The 16,264-nt window shown below is 42.3% G+C and overlaps 1 protein-coding gene across 1 annotated transcript in view; it reads left to right on the top strand.

Moving 5' to 3' along the window:
* LOC131289821 (uncharacterized) overlaps positions 1-12,081 on the top strand; it is a 41,693-nt gene extending 29,612 nt beyond the window's left edge. Inside the window, exons 2-6 of the mRNA XM_058319154.1 lie at positions 9,295-9,497; positions 9,574-9,985; positions 10,069-10,172; positions 11,438-11,885; positions 11,953-12,081. Coding sequence (XP_058175137.1) covers positions 9,295-9,497; positions 9,574-9,985; positions 10,069-10,172; positions 11,438-11,885; positions 11,953-12,081 — 1,296 coding nt within the window. The remainder of the gene's footprint in view (positions 1-9,294; positions 9,498-9,573; positions 9,986-10,068; positions 10,173-11,437; positions 11,886-11,952) is intronic.
* Positions 12,082-16,264: the final 4,183 nt, after the last annotated feature.

Below are 16,264 nucleotides of genomic sequence, written 5' to 3'. Positions count from 1 at the left end.
CTTTATGAAACGCAAGCATACATTTTGCAAAGGGAAAAATGCTATCATCATGTCGACAGCCGATTCAATCTGATAATTCGTTATCCGATTGGAATTGCGTTTGAAAACTTTTTTATCTTAAAACCTACTGCGTGATGGGATTTTAATATCAAATTTATAATTGTTTCTGTAAACAATTATTTAGTTACAGGAGAAAGCAGTGCTGTATCTTGCCTCAAATAAACGAGCTCTAACTATTAAATACAATTTTACAGAAGTGAATCAATCAAAAGAATCTAATGCCTTCACAAACATCGTTGTAAAATGCTTACTAAAAACAAATCAAAGCAAACCACTTGCAAAGGTGACACTGAAACTGAGCGCACTGAAGCGATGGAAGGCAAAACAACGGAATCGGATATCAATCGGCCAGCATCGTTCAGCAGCATCACGCGGATTGAAACGGAACAAAAACAAAATTCACTACCGAAACTCGACACCACGAGCGGATTCGGGCCAGTGTCACGACCGCGTGAGATCTCACCGCATCTCGCGTTGATGTGCCGCGCACCGCAACGCCAGAAGACGGTTGGCCCGTTAGAGATTCAATGCCAACAGCCATCCGCCGGGTCTCCGCTAGGGGTCAATCCGTGCGACATCGATTAGTGTACGCCGTCTTTTGGCCCCTTTGTGTACCGCTTTGGTAAAGTATTGCAACATCACTGCGTTCGACCGGTTTGGCTGAGCGGTTCGTCTTATTTTTGTTATGTGTGTGTGAGTATGTGTATTTGGCGCCTATCGGTGCATCGGTGAAGCCATTTGTTTTCCATCTCATGCGATGGTTGACATCGAACTTGCATTTTTGGGAAACAAGTGGAGGTGGAAAAGCACTCACTCAAGCAAAGCCAAGACGACCGTCTTCTGCCCAAGCGATTGTTTACTCGGTTCCACCAGGCCCGTCAGGGTCAGCGTCGGTTTTCGGTGGTACGCCTTTTTTGGCAATGACAGCAATGAACTTCAAGCGGGAGATAAACCGTCTCAACAATTATCGCAACTTGTTTGGTCACATTTTTCCCACATTTTTCAAGAGGTGCTAAAGTTTCTCATATTTCGTATGGTTGCGAATTGTGAAGCTTCTTTTAAATAAAATACTGCTGGAATTAGCTCAACCTCACCAAACGCGCCTTTTGAGGTTCGTCACCTGGCGTCAAAATTCGAGAAGTTTCACCGAAACGTAAAAAAAAATAAGCCCCCACATGTTGCGAGGCATTTAAACAGATCAATCGAGATCAACGCAAACGGCTAGGAAAGCCTAGAGAAACAGAGCAAGAGCGATAAAGCAGGTGACCAAAGGTAGCCTATTTTCGCAACACATACACACTCGAACGCGTCTCGGTCGTAATCAAAATATGCGTGCCGCAGATGCAATACTGCAGAGGTTTTTTGTGTGCATTTTGTTTTCGGGTTTTCTGCTTTGTTTCGATTTAGTTAATCGAATTTATTTCCATCCGGATTGCGCCACTGACTCTACGTTCGCGCGGCAAACAAAAGACTTGGCGTGAATGGAGGAAGCGACGAACCTCATAAAAATGCATCAGATGGCTAACAGTGTTATTTTGCATTTTTTTTCTTCAACAAAACTGATGATACGAACACAATTTTAAATTTATATTTAAACTATGTATAAATACAGTATTTCGTAAAAAAAACTATCTAAACAAGAATCGATTCCTCAAATAAAATAAAAGTTTCTCGCCATTGCCACTCACAAATTTAATCACACAATAAGCACCCGAACAGTTGCACGCTTCTTCGGCCTCGACGCGCGGCAGTTTCCACGGTTCGGTTCGGCACTCGAACACACTCGGCAGCGAATCCGAGCAGCGGACGGAAAATGATCATTAGCGCGCGACGATCACCGCGAAACTGAACCGCCGTCTAACGGGCTTGCCGGTGCTTTGCTCGCTAGCGATCGATTCAAACACATGCTTACGCTAGCGGAGGTAGTGGTGGTGATGATTGTGGTGTCGCCGGTTGAGACGGCATTAGATTTTCACGGTCGTCGTTGATAAAAGCCCGTCCAGAAGGAAGGGGTCGGTTGGTGCTATTGCATCCGAATTTATGTCCATACGCACGCCATTCCGGCGTTCGGCGATCGTTAATGAACCCAGCTGCAATCGGTCACGATAGGCGGGATGGCGAAGGAAGATTATCGGAAGGACGCTGGTGCAGGTTGAACCGGTCCGTTCCATGATGCAAAGGGCGGTCGGTTGCAGCGCCAGCACCTGGGACCTCTAGGAGACTGTGGCGCTGTTGATGGCCTTGAGCAACGAACAGGGCTTAAGCCCTTGCGTGAGGGCGAGTTTGTTGTTTCTTCCCTTATTCAATTTCCATTTCGCAAGTAGTGTGTCGTTTCCAGCCTAATTGATTAGTTTAAAGTTCATACTATTTTATCGTTTGTGAACGAATGTTATCGATCATCAGTTTCCATTTTTAAGGTAGCTTTGAAGATAAATTACCTTAAGAAACAAGTCAATACGAATATCATACGAAATTTATTTTGTTGATTTCATTTACAATTCATTTTACATCGTTTACATTTCTTATTAATTGACTCATTTCTCAAAAGTTAACGGTAGCTACGAATACCTAATGCGAGTTACTTTTAAAACCCAATCGTTAGGTTTTAAACAGCGTGGTTAATGTACAATTATTCTAATTTATTATCTTATATTCGGAAATATTTAAACTCAGCAAAAAATAACTCCCTTGTTTCCGTTAAACCAGCTAATAATCTTTGTTAGTTCGCTTCAAAACATAAAAAGCTCGTGTTCTATTTCCGCCCAAGGTGAGCTTTAAGATTTCGGTAGAAAAACGAGCAACAGTACAACAAGTACGCCAACGCCCGGATATCATTCGCTGCAAAATGAAGTTATCTCGACTAATTTAGTGTGCGCCATCTGCCGAAACGATGCGGCAAATTCCCGTCATCATCGTCGCTGACATTAAACGTCATTAGGCGCCTCCATTGCGTCGCCCGCCCGTCGCCCCTGCACCCCGAATCCTCGTGGTTTGTGTGCGGACCAATTTGCAGTCCGTTATTTAGCGCACCATTCAGCCAGTGAGTGAATCACTTCCGGTTGGTTTGCGATTATGCGCCCCCCTTGGCTCCATTGACACTCCCCCTGTTTTTTCCACGTTTATGTGTGCGCGTGTGTGTGGGAGAGTTCCGTTTGTATGATAATAAACGACAATGGAGGAAGTGACAGGACGGTTTTATACGCTGCAGTCTACTGGTGTAATACCACACCGCCAGCAAATAGAGTGAAATGCATTTTATGTTGGGAAAACCCCAGGATAAACCGTGGTGGGTGGTTACCCAGAAGAGTAAGAAAATCAAGCCAAATATGTACTATCACTTACAGTAGCGAGCAAGCTCGCATCACAAGTGAAAATTATCCTTTCTATTACTTATCTTTTGAATGTGGAGTGGATCTTGCAATCAATAATACAGAAGGATAAAAAAATATTACTTTTACTTTTTTACTACTTTTTTTAAACGAATTCTGAAACAAAACTTTTATGAAACAAAATATTTCCTTAGTTTTAGTCACTTTCGAGAGAGTTTTAAAAAATTTAAGGCAATCTAAACGGAAAGAAAATATAAAATAAACATTTTAGTTTCATAATACGAGTGTAAAAATACCATAATGTAGTCTCGTACGTAAAGTATACCTTTTTTATATTCTAAGTGATAATGTGGAACTGTGTTTACTATACGAACATTTTCATTTGTAATTAAACTCTTAATATTTCCACTTAAATATTGTTAAGAAAAATGTTTTACCGTTTTTGATGAAACCAACAAAATTCAAATTGATATAAAGATCTTTCAAAGTCTTGAAATATTTAATTTTAAGATATATTATTTTTCACTTTAGTCTCCAAAAGAAATATAAATAAATGTACTAAAGAAACAAATTCTGTATAAACAACATGCAACTGCAGAATGTGTCAGCTGATGGAGGCTCGAGAACGGTTAGCCAAGGTTTTCCAGTGAACGCCCATTTTGGACAATTCGGATTTGTTCTCCACCGACCCGTTCCGGGGAACGAGAACGGGGAAAGGGGTGCGGCATTCATGCTCCCCATTGTCATTACCAGCAGCACGTGCAATGCGTCCACGTTAGTACGCAAGACGTAATCGATCGGTCAGAAGGCGAACGAAACACGCCACGACGATGACGATGATTGGCGAAACTGGGCGTGGGTCGCATTCGATATCGCACCCCAAACCCCGAGCGCATGCAAATGGGGTTCATTAAGCCCTTGGGTCGGTGCGAAAGAGGGTAGGAAGGCGAGTGCAAGGAACTTCCGAGCATTGAAGTGCCGAGGATGAAGTTCTCCTCTTCAATGACTACCTCACTAGAACTTCGCATGAGTTGGCGCGGGGAAGAACCAACTGCAACTGTTGCTGGAAAAAGCATTTCTTGTCCATGCCTATGCATTTGGTAAAAGAAAAATAAAAGACTATGAGAAACTATTAGCATCAATTAACCGGTTGCACTTTTCAATCGTCGTTTTTTATTTCTCATCCATCCCAAACGGTGGAATATTTTTCATGGAAGGGTAAGGAAGGTTAGATGATTTATTGATACTCATTGAATGGAGTTTTACGAATTGATGCTATAACATTTGTATTCATTAGTTTTGCCACTTAATTCGGTGGAGGGAAGTGAAGACATTTTCAAATGTCTCGCATTCCTAACAAAAGGAACGTTCCAAGCAGTCTTTTAAGATGCGGAACCAAACATGCGACTTGTGGAGGATTGGCTAGATCAAACTTGTTTCTTCTTGTTGTTGTTCGTCGATTATAATGGAAAAATATAGCTCCGATGATAGAATAAAAGAGCAAACGGAATACAGAGAACAGACGCGTCGAACCAGCCCCTCGAAAACTAGTTAACCCTGGAAAATTCAACCGATCCTTCCAGATGCCCGAATGCGTGGTATTTCGACGAAAATAGCCCCCGGTTTTATTGTCACGATCCACCGCAGGAGTCGAACAAACAATATAACAGCCCCGGCGAGCCTCTCAGTCAGCTTCCTTATGTTGGCCCCCCCACACGGTCAGCAAATGTATGCAAATGTGCCTCAAAATTCGCTGAATGCGGTGCAAAAATAAATGAACATCAGACAGTGGGTATTCATTTCGAGAACCGTTTTTTCGTCGTCCTCGCAAGGAAATGCGCGATAAGATTCTGTTTACACGGCTTAAAACACAGGCACGCAGGTTGAACAATAGCGCCATAACGGGTTTGCTTCCTGTTCGTGTTTGCCTATGAATATATGGATGTGGTAGCTTCTGGAACGTTTGCGGATGTATTCACAAAACAAAGCAGAGGACATTTTCAAATGCGACGGAGCAGAAGTGACTTGTTATTGTTGATTTAAAAAAAAAAGTGTGTTCTATAAAATATTATCTACACTTTTTATTGGCAAGTTTAGTTTGTACGTCAGAAATAAAACTATTTGTTCTGGACAAAAACTAAAATGTTGTTGTTTTTCGGGTACACCAACTTTAAAGCTTTGCAAAAACAGTCATTTTTTAGTATCTTTCATGTGGGGTTTAAATAAACGCACTATTCGTTTACGTTATCAAAAGAAAATAGTGTTCACTAACGTTACTTGTTTACATGTTAACAAACATTTGTCTCAAGGACCGCAATGCCCTTAAAATAAATTCAAATAATGAATAGTAATGTGACAGGTTGCCTTGATTAGGGCTATAGATTTTCATACTTAGCTAAACACTTTAATTTCCCAAGGCAACTTGGCTTTTGAATCGATCGAAGCTTCGTTCGATTCTTTCGGAAGCAGGAAGAATTAATCTACTTGTTACCTGCCACGAAGTCGGTTGTCTTTCGTCCAAGGAGAAGAATAAAGTGCAGCATGAAGAACAACGAATGCTTGTGTTTGGTGCCACGCTGTTTTCTTTCCACCTCGCAAGGAATGGTGGGGTAGGTTTAAAACGTTCAATGCCTAACCGCGAAACGAATGAACGCGCGCAGCTGCATAAGCAAACCAGCCTCTCGTGCGCTTGCCATGCGCAACACGAGCAACGCGTGGATGAACGAAAAAAAAAAATAGAAATACTATGAAAGAACAACATTAGATATGTTCAACATTTCAATTATCGACCGGCAACCGAACTTGACCTTAGCCAAGGCTTCGATTGAACCGATCCGGTGACGCTCGTTGTTGAAGTTTGTTTTCGTTGTTTTGTGTAAACTTTTTTCTTTTTCTCGCATTTTCTATTGCTACGGATGAAGGTTGACACTTTACCGAAACGGTGCGTGTGTTATTGACGGAAATTTTGACAGCGGTGGCAAAACGGGGTGAGTGGGAATATTGGTTTGGCCAAAGGTGAGGATTGGAAGATGGAGTAAGCAAATATTATAAATGACGTGTGAGCGAGAGTAGCCAAGTAACATAATTTGACAGTCAATTTCCCGTTAAACACAATGAAAACAAGAAAATGTTTGACGCCGTTGTCAATCAATCTATTTCGATTAGGTTTCAATGGAGGGTACAAAGGACAAGCTGGCTCTTGGTTTGACAAAGAACACGATACTTAACGACTCCTGTTTCGGCTTGGGGTTGTGAGCAATAGAAAACTGTCAAAAGAATGACAAATGCGTATCACTTTTCTAAGCCATGGCATACTTTAACACACTCATTCCATAATCCACCTTTTCTCGACGAAGGGGCATGCCTTTCGTTCCCCAACTATGTGCGACCCTTTAATGCGTTGAACTATCCCAGGGTCGGTTCCATCGAAACCGGTCCCTGATGGCGTAGGGCTGCCATTAAGCTTCGTGCGCTTACGGAATGGCACCTTGGGATGTCGTGTGCCACTGGCATCTGTGGAGGTCTACACCTACTCGCAACCGGTTTAATCTTCGAAACGGTATCATCCCGATCCGTTGCTGCTTTCAACACCTAACCGGTGTGCGCTCCGGGAGGTTCACTTACTGATTCACGGTCAGATGAAGTGTGTCAATAGCAGCGATTGGTAGTTTATTACGAGACATCTTAATCGATCGCTGGTATCGGTCGTTATCGCAACGCTAACTGATCAATATTACCATGTTAAACAGATTGAATTACTTACATCAACTTTGGTCACTGGTTGTACAACGGGATTTTAACTCCACTTGATACATTTACTGTTAGAGTAATTAAACGCACATCACTGCACCATCAAACGTTTCAGTGAAGATGGCGAAGCAAATGTGGTCATTAACCTTACCGCCTGTGATCCATCCGCTTCCGCGCAGATTTGATCTAAGACTCGCAGGGTTCAAATGTCGCTGATATGACATTTGCGGTTCGGGTGGAGATCATTGTCCGCACGCAAAAAAGGTTTACAATAGTTTACGTCCGCATTCTGCAATCGCCGCTCCTTGGTAAACCTCCGACGGCTTATGCGTCATCTAATTGGCATTAGGTAGGCTGAGTAGATCAGTGATTCTCAACCGATGTAATGTATAAAGGTTTCTTTTGTGTGGGACATTATTTGCTGTTAATGTTATAATGTTAAGTTACTTTTTTTTAACTATTTGTACATCAAGAAAATCATGTTGCTCGGCTTTTGTATTCAACCAATTATTCAGATTCATTCAATAAAAATAATGTTAAATTCGTTTTTTAAATTAATTTAAAAAGGGCGTTATAAAAGGCTTGAAAGCTATTTTGTGAACCAAATCAAATTTGTCATTTTTTGACGTATATGGTTTGATCCATTATCTTATTTTATTTTGTTCTACTTGGTTGGCATCATGACCGCACTTAATAGGTTTACTAGACTTTTCCGTATGTGGATAGTCATTAGTTCGGTCGCGGAAGGGACTCGACCCTCAACCCTCTTAGGTTGATTGTTTAGCCGAATATTACCGGTTCACCTAACGGTTCAACTACTCATGGGTTAAAACTAACGAATTAATGTATCACCTATTGCCATCCTACAGGTACTTTTAAAAATAGTGAAAAAAAATTCTTGCTGAAAATCTGGTTGAGAACCTCTGAGAGTGGTGTAGATCATTAAAAAAGAGACCGCTACACCGGTACTCGTAATCGTATGACATGCGATCGCCGGCCCGCCGTCGAAACGTTATCACCTCGGATGTGTGACGGCGACTGATCTACCTTGAACTCGAGGCGATCGCCCGAAGCGCTCCGGTTGGTGTGGTTTTTGCGAGAAAAAAACCACTTGAACGGCGCCATACTCGTTGCAGTGAACTTCAACCACGTCATCCACGTTAGGTGAGATGATTTAACAGGCAGAGATGGTGTTAATTTGCGTGCGGCATGTCTCGAGGACGCGGGGTTTTCAAATCTCAGTCAAATGACAAAATGGTGGAATGCCTACACATTTTGCAGGTTTATGTCTTCCTCAAACATTGTAAGCCGTGCTCCGGAAAAGGTTTCAAATGCATTATTAATTATATCCGTCAGGTGTTGAGTACCCAATGTATGGTCATAACCTCAAATAAACCCCCACGAATTTAGCACGAATTGTGAAGGCACCCTGCTTGAGTACACTACAATCGCAAGGATAGTTTATGAGTACATTTCCAGACCACTTCGGCCTCTGCCCTTTCACACTTTCATGCTGCACGCTTCCTTGGTCCTTGTTCCCCGATCCGAAAGCAAGTGCTCAGAAGTTCCACGCACGGTTCACGGCTTGCACCTCTTTGTTACCTCCTACATCGGAAGTGCTTCCGGGCGGTGGACGGGGTCGTCGGTCATAATTAGTCGTTCGGTGAAGTGGAGGAATCAATTGCCTTTTCGCATACGCCGGGGCAAACATTGACCGAACCCTACACCGTAGCCTTAGCCTTAGAACCGGGTTAATGCCCCTTATACCGGGCGCTCGAGCTGAAGGGTTGGGTCTTTGGTTTTCGTGCGGCGGAAGAGATTTATTTTCAACGATATGGGTTGGTCTGGCCTGCCCGAATGGTCCTAGCCGTCGTGGCCATTGTTGTTAAATGCAGCCGCGTGCAGCGCCAGATCCATTATGGTAATTACGGGAAGTGGGCCGCCTACCATCACCGATGTACATCGTAGGGGCAAACGCGAACCGTTGATGTGTTCATTCGCCATAAGAAATTAATTAAACCAGGACATAATTGAGGATCGGATTACCCGTAGACGAGGACGACGGGGAAAGTGACGTTTCGCGTCGTCAACGTTGACAGCTTGTCTTCACCGATCGACTCATCGCCGCCTACCTTGTTCTGCTTTTCTTTCGTAGGAAAAACTACTCTGCAAGCTCGAAGAGAGCGAACTGGAGCCTCCCACATCGCAGGAGGACGAGTGCGTCATCTGCATCAATGCCCGGGCGACGATGCAGACCTCTCCGTGCGGGCATCGCGTCGTCTGCCGTCGGTGCTTCGTCAAAACGATCCAAAGTGCCGTGGCTCAAAGGTTGCTTCCGCTGCGATGTGTCATCTGTAGGTGAGTTCGGCTCGGTGTGGAGTTGTGTGGAGTCCCATCCTGTTCGCTGTTTGTTAAACGCGTCGTTCAATCCCAGGGCACGGATCAATCGGCTCACTTCCGGCTCGACGTCCTGGCGCTTGCAGGGTTCGGCCAGCAGCTACTCGATGGGCAGCAAAAGCTGGAGCGTGCCGGGATCCGCCAGCTCGTACAGTGTCGACGCCCGCGTCACCCAATCCGCCAGCCTGTACTCGATGAGCTCGGGCTCGTCGTGCGTGTCGGGCATCTCGAACATGTCCAGCTGCTCGGGCACGTCCGGCACGTCCGGTATGTCTTCCTCCTCGTCCACCAGCGGTACCACGGATGGGTCGCTTCACGGGCACGGCCACAGCCACAAGCACGGTGCCGCCGGATGTACGAGCAGCTGCAGCACCAGCGGATGCCTGGGGGCCATTCCACGAAATCCTGCCTACCAGCATTACCATAAAAAGGGACAATACTACATGAAGGTAAACGTTCTGGCGCTAAGCGAGGAAAATGAAACGGTCCTAACCATGCATCATATTCCAATCCAACCTTGTGTTTCAAGCAGAGCCGTATTCCGGAGATGCCAAATCGGTTGCCACCAATCATCGAGTTTAAGAGCCCCACTCGCCACAGGACCCCTTCACCGGCCAATCCAGGAGCCCGGTTCAAGTAAGTAAAAGGGAAGTTAGGGTAGTGGGACGCAGGGGTAGTCGACAGAAAACAAATTATGCACCGTAGCATTATCACGCAATGGTTGGCCGTACGCCAATGCTACAAAATGGGTTCCTTGTTTTGCCTCCAGCCATACTTTGTGGCCAAATGTATTTCCAACTGTGTGTCCAACTTCACGCCGATTCCGAAACCGAGATGTAAGAGTTTTTGGCAGTTTGTACTTCCCCGAGGAGGACCGAAAAAAAAATGCAGGAGGTTACAGAACCGAAACTGTTTCCCCGAGTACGACATATTCAGTAGGGTCCTACTTTGGAGTACAAGTTTCCCCATCTGTGTCCACCGTGTGCATTTTTCATCGGTACCATCAGCATTCCCGGTGCATTTCACTTCCGACATTGTGCTGGGTCACCAGTTTCCAGCGAGAGGGGCGAAAAACTATATTGCTGGCCAGCAGCCAAACGGGTTCGTCTACGGTTTACCCTGTTCTATTTGCATGCTGTTTTACATTCTCCACTCGTGGACGGTGTGGAGGAAAAAATAAACGAAAGAAACAGGGATGATAAGCCCCGTTGACTCGCTGCGAGCACAAGCATGCCAAAGTTTTCCGTTTCATCTCTTTGAGCATCGGCGAAGAAATTGAGGAGTAGTGACAACCTTTTCCTCATGCTCTAGGAAAACTTGTGATGCCGTTAGTGCACACGACGACGTGAGGGAAGACAGTTTCGTGTCAGCCACTAATTTTTATGTAAGGGAAGAACAGGCAAAGAAGAGAATTATTATTTCTAAGTTTAACAAAATGCTGTACAAATTATATAAGTACACATTAGAAGAAGACATTCGTAAGCATGAATGAAACTATTACATAAAATCTCATAACAATCATAAAGGCGATGTTAGCTTACATCGCTGGAAAACAGTCAACATTTTTTCCACTTTTAGAGAACGAACATGTATATTTTTGATCAAAAAATACTCCAGTTCTTCGTCATTGAAGGGGGTAGGGGATTATATAACCTTATAAAGGGTTATAGGACTGAGAGAAAAACCGCTGATGTTGAAAAATAACTTATTGGGACGTTGCTCCTTATTAAACCTTTTACGCCTAGATGTATGCAAAGCGCATAGCACCAATGTGCTCGAATGCCGTTCTCATGTTTTAAAGATTTCAGTTACATCTAAAAATTACAAAGCACCTGTATAATGCCTTTTTGGATTACGAAGAAACCTTCATAAATGTAATTTTTATCCACATCATTGCACAGATACTACACACAACCGGGAAAACCGGCGAACCCGGTCGAATCGATACCGCTGATGACGGTGGAAAAGCTCGTCCCGTGCAAGTCTGGCCCGTCGAAGCTCGGACTGAACGCGAAAATAGCACCGGTCGCCTCCAAATCGCCCATCAACAAGACCAACATGGCCACGGGCAAGCCGGTCACGACATCACTCATCACGGCCGTGAACAGCGGCACACCGAAGGCTCGGGTCCTGCCTGCGTCTGCCGTATCGGCTTCGTCGTCGTCGGCGTCTTCGGTGGCCGGTCCTTCCGGGAGCGGCAGGGGCGCCGACTCGGGAGGTGGACCCGGTTGCAGCAGCTCACACGCCAGCAAGCAGGACGAAAAGTATGACAATAAAAAGAACGAAACAATAGAAAAGAAAAAGAAAGAGGAGAAGGCCAAACAGAAGGCGGAAAAGGAAGCACGAAAGGTAAGTGACAAATAGTATCAAACACTTTGAAAATTAAAAGAAATAAAACCATCGTCCATCCTTACAGGAAGAAAAACGTATCGCCAAAGAGGAGGAAAAGCTGGCGAAAATGCTTGCCAAAGAGGAGAAAAAACGGGGCAAGAAGGAGGCAAAGGAAGCCCTGCTGGCTCACGAAGGCGGAAGTGGCATTAAATAATCGTGGATGGTAAAAGTGAAACAATATGTAGCAATGCAATAAGGTGTAAGCAAGAGAATAAAAAACTCACACGGAAACCATAAACAGAATAGCTTCCAAAGCGGTTAAAATAAGAGACAGAAGTAAGTAAGTGTGGTTTCAATCAAACGCAGTTCTGTATTACCAAAGCAAAACAAAATAATATATAAATTCCAAAAGAGGTTTTTTCAACACAACTTTTTGGGTTTATTTCAGTAAAGGGTGCATTCAAATGGATCATATTGATTCATACTATTTTAAAAATGATGATTTGTTTCACGTAACTGCAGAGTGAAGGCTTCACTATATTTTTCAAACTATTAAGTAAAATTTTCATAGTTTGTCTTTCGTTAAAACAATTTGGTTGGGATCGGATCTACAATCAAACTTAGGTTTATAAAAAAAGGAAAAGGTAACGGTAAAAATAAATTGACAAAAACATATCGCACTCATCCCACGTAGAGCAAGCAAATGAAGTCATTTAAGGAATTTGAAGTAAATCTTTCCAACGAAACGGGCGATAACGTGGCAATCTTTTAAATCCTACACTAAGCGGCAAAGGGTACCCTTCGTCACCATTCTTCCTTTTACGATTTCTCCACCTGTTAAGTAGTGGCAAACGTACCATAACACGCGTAACATTAGCCCAGTAGCACTAAGTGTACAACATATAATATGTTCCTACGAGCTGTTTCGAGTGTTTCGAGAGATCGGGTGACCGAGTGAGGGTGCATGTTTGTACGCAAAAAATTGATTAAATATCACTACCTTCCAAAACGACGATGGAGTGGAAGGTATGGACATGAATACAATAACTCATACTGCCTGATTTTTAAGTTGTTTATTTTTTTACATAATTTTCTCCCTATGTTTTAGTTAGGAAGAGAAGTAAATGATTTTCGACTTCAATTGATAGAATAGAACATTTCCCACCATCTGAGAGAAAGAAATGCATAAACAAATGAAATCCCTTCCACCAAAGCAATGAGCGCAGCGTTTCTTATCGTCGGCATGCAAAATGGTAAAGATTAAGTTCCGCGGCTCGACGTCAAGTGAGAAATTATCATTAATCTTAAGGTTCCTGATTTCAATCCAAGGTTGATAAAAAAAAGCAAAAAGAAGGCATTCCACCAGTAGGCGATCACGTTTTAGTATTAAATGTCGTTGCGCTTCGATCACAACATGCAAACAACAAAGCTCACTGTGATAGGTTGAACATTGCTGGTTTAAACAAAACAAGGGCGCATCGGGTTGAAAGTAGTAGGCTAAAAGAGAACCAAGTAAAAGCCAGACACAGCAAGCTGTAAGCATGATCACGTTCATTGTGGTCTTCAACGAAATGACAACATGGTGAAACCATTAGCATTGAATAGCGGCAAACACATAAATCAATGATGGACAATGAGTAGATGAAAGGAAAAACATTGCTTCGTTCAAAGCATAGTTCAGTTGTTTCAGTGACGAGCACAAAGACGAGAAGCAAAAGTGGTAAAATATAAATTAAAACAAGTGAGAAATAAACCAAAACACACATGTTAAACAAAGTAAAAGTAGATAAGTGTTGAGTAATTATGAGCATGTACAGTCTATCAAGAAAGTATCCGTACAGTCATCAATTTCAACTTCAAGCCTAGTTATCTCAGCGACTACATGACCTAGGACAACCATTTAAACGACACATCGTAGATAAACTTCTATTCTATCCAATGAGGTCTTAACATTTCGAAAAAGTTACTTGTAGGTCACTTTGTTCTACCGAAACCCCAAAAAAGGCTCAAAATCGATGACAAAAAAGTATCCGTACATGATGAGTATTGATGATATGGCTTCCGTGCATGATGTGCCAATATGGTGCTATCAATGCCACTTGCCTCAATAATAGCCTGTAAGTGCCAAGAAATAATTTCTACCAGTTTTCTTTTCGAAAGATGCTGGAAATTTGACTCGATTCCCCAATAGTTCTAAAGATGTCTACTAAGATCAGGATAATGTTCCGTTGGTGGTAAATCTAGGCATCTTTCGACAAATGTTGTATAGAGATCGATTCCGGACACTTTTCGAGTATCGTCAACACTTGTATGATCTCATAAAGTGGTCACTCTTGGACAATACATGGCCTATTCTTAGGATCGTTATTTTACTCAGAGAGCATATTATTGAACATTTCAAGTTTATCCCAGGCATGACTAGTCCAAGTGGCAAATGGGTGAAGTAGACCATGTCCCACAAATGATTCATAATTAATTCAATATTTCCAGTTCGATTAATGGCCTTGGAATACCATAACACAAACTCTCAACTACTGTGTTTTATAGTTGGAACAACGTTGCTCGTACTGATGGTTGAGTTCGACGTCTGGTGTCTATTGTTATTCGTTTTTTGGCCAAAATTGCTTAATTTTGTCTGTATTAAGTCTGTATATAGTGTATAAAACACTGAGCCTACACGCCAATAGCATCAAAATACAGCGATTTTCAAATCCCCAGTCTTTCTTATTCTTTCCTAGGAAATGAAAAGTTTGCAACTTACAATAATGCAATGTAATTGTTATTTCCAAAAAACCTTTTTAAGAGTTGAAACCCAAATCATATGATAGATGATCTAGACACTTCGTTCGTCATGTTTGAGGACTCGAAGTATGGAGAACTCATTAGCTTTTCGAGCAATCACCCTCCCATAGCGATTGAGTAACCACGAAAGATGTCTGTTTGCAGAGTTTAGTCTAGTTACATCCTGGTTAATTCGACAAATTATAAGTTCCTGAGTCTTAGAATGAGATTTGCCACAGGGTTCATCAACTTGCCAAGTTAGGTTCCCTTTACATCACATGAAAAAGATAGTTCTCTATCGGTTTCAGCTGTTTGCTTAGTTTCACCGGCCATTTCACGTTAAATGATGATATAAAATTGTTGCCGCCATACTTTTAGACACTTGATAACTATAAATAATGACTAGGATGATATTTTGCCTACTAGAACCTCACCAAACCGGTGTTTTGCTTCAAGAAAGGTGGGTGTACGGATACTTTTTTGTCATCGATTTTGAGCCTTTTTTTTGGGTTTCTATAGAACAAAGTGACCTACAAGTAACTTTCTCGAAATGTTAAGACCTCATTGGATAGAATAGAAGTTTATCTACGATATGTCATTTAAATGGTTGTCCTAGGTCATGTAGTCGCTGAGATAACTAGGCTTGAAGTTGAAATTGGTGACTGTACGGATACTTTCTTGTCAGACTGTATGTTGCAAAGACGTATGGATTGTGTCTGTTATGTAGCCAAATAAACCACAACCACAGATATGTGTAAGCTCCCGATGCAAAAACTGAGACTAAAAGATTAAAAAAGAAAAACTTGAAAAAATGTTATAGAATTTTAAATGTAATCTGTAGAAAAAAACAAAACCCCGAATGTAGGTAAACTTCCTTTCCTACGTTCACATGTTTTAGATTTTGCTACCAAATAGTAGATCGAATCACCGGGCTACCGAAAAGTGGGAGAAAGTGGAATAATAATCAGTAGAAGATTACTAATTCTTCGCAAAACAGAAAAAAAAGTTCTAAACTTCTTCAGGTCACATTGCAGTAGACGCGCGCAGCAGTAGAGCTCATCCTTGTCGTACATCATCGACCGTCGTCCCATTAGTCAAGCAGCGAAGGTGTGGTCCGCAAAACGTCCTAAAAACAGCAATATTTATTTAAGTAGAAACAGTGTACAGAAAACCGAAAGCATTAGTTTTCACTTCACAACACAATCGTCGTTTTCGAATAAGATAAAACGTAGGCGATCCTAATACATCGGAGCTGCATAACTTGTTGGAGAGAAATAATGGTGTGAAACGAATATCAGAGGTCCACAAGAACAAACCAAAAGTTGCCAAACTAAAACTTGCCAGTCCCAAGGTAAAACTAAACTAGTATACAGGAGAATGTTGTTTTATAAGCTCGACCGTTTCAATTTCAGTCATAAACAAGAGGCACCACGCCAGAAATCCAGGCTAATTGAATAGAAGTCAATTCAAACATCAAAAAAATCATGCTGAATGTTTTAGTGATCGCTGAATTGTTTCTTAAACTTTTCGGTATGAAAATAAGTTTCAAAAATTTTATTTAAATTGTATTTTTCTTGAAGTTTGTCCTCCAAACTGTGCAAAATTATAGTCTCTAG

Source organism: Anopheles ziemanni, chromosome 3 (assembly GCF_943734765.1).
Source record: "Anopheles ziemanni chromosome 3, idAnoZiCoDA_A2_x.2, whole genome shotgun sequence".
Lineage (NCBI taxonomy): Eukaryota > Metazoa > Arthropoda > Insecta > Diptera > Culicidae > Anopheles > Anopheles ziemanni.
This window is presented reverse-complemented; position numbering and strand designations above follow the sequence as displayed.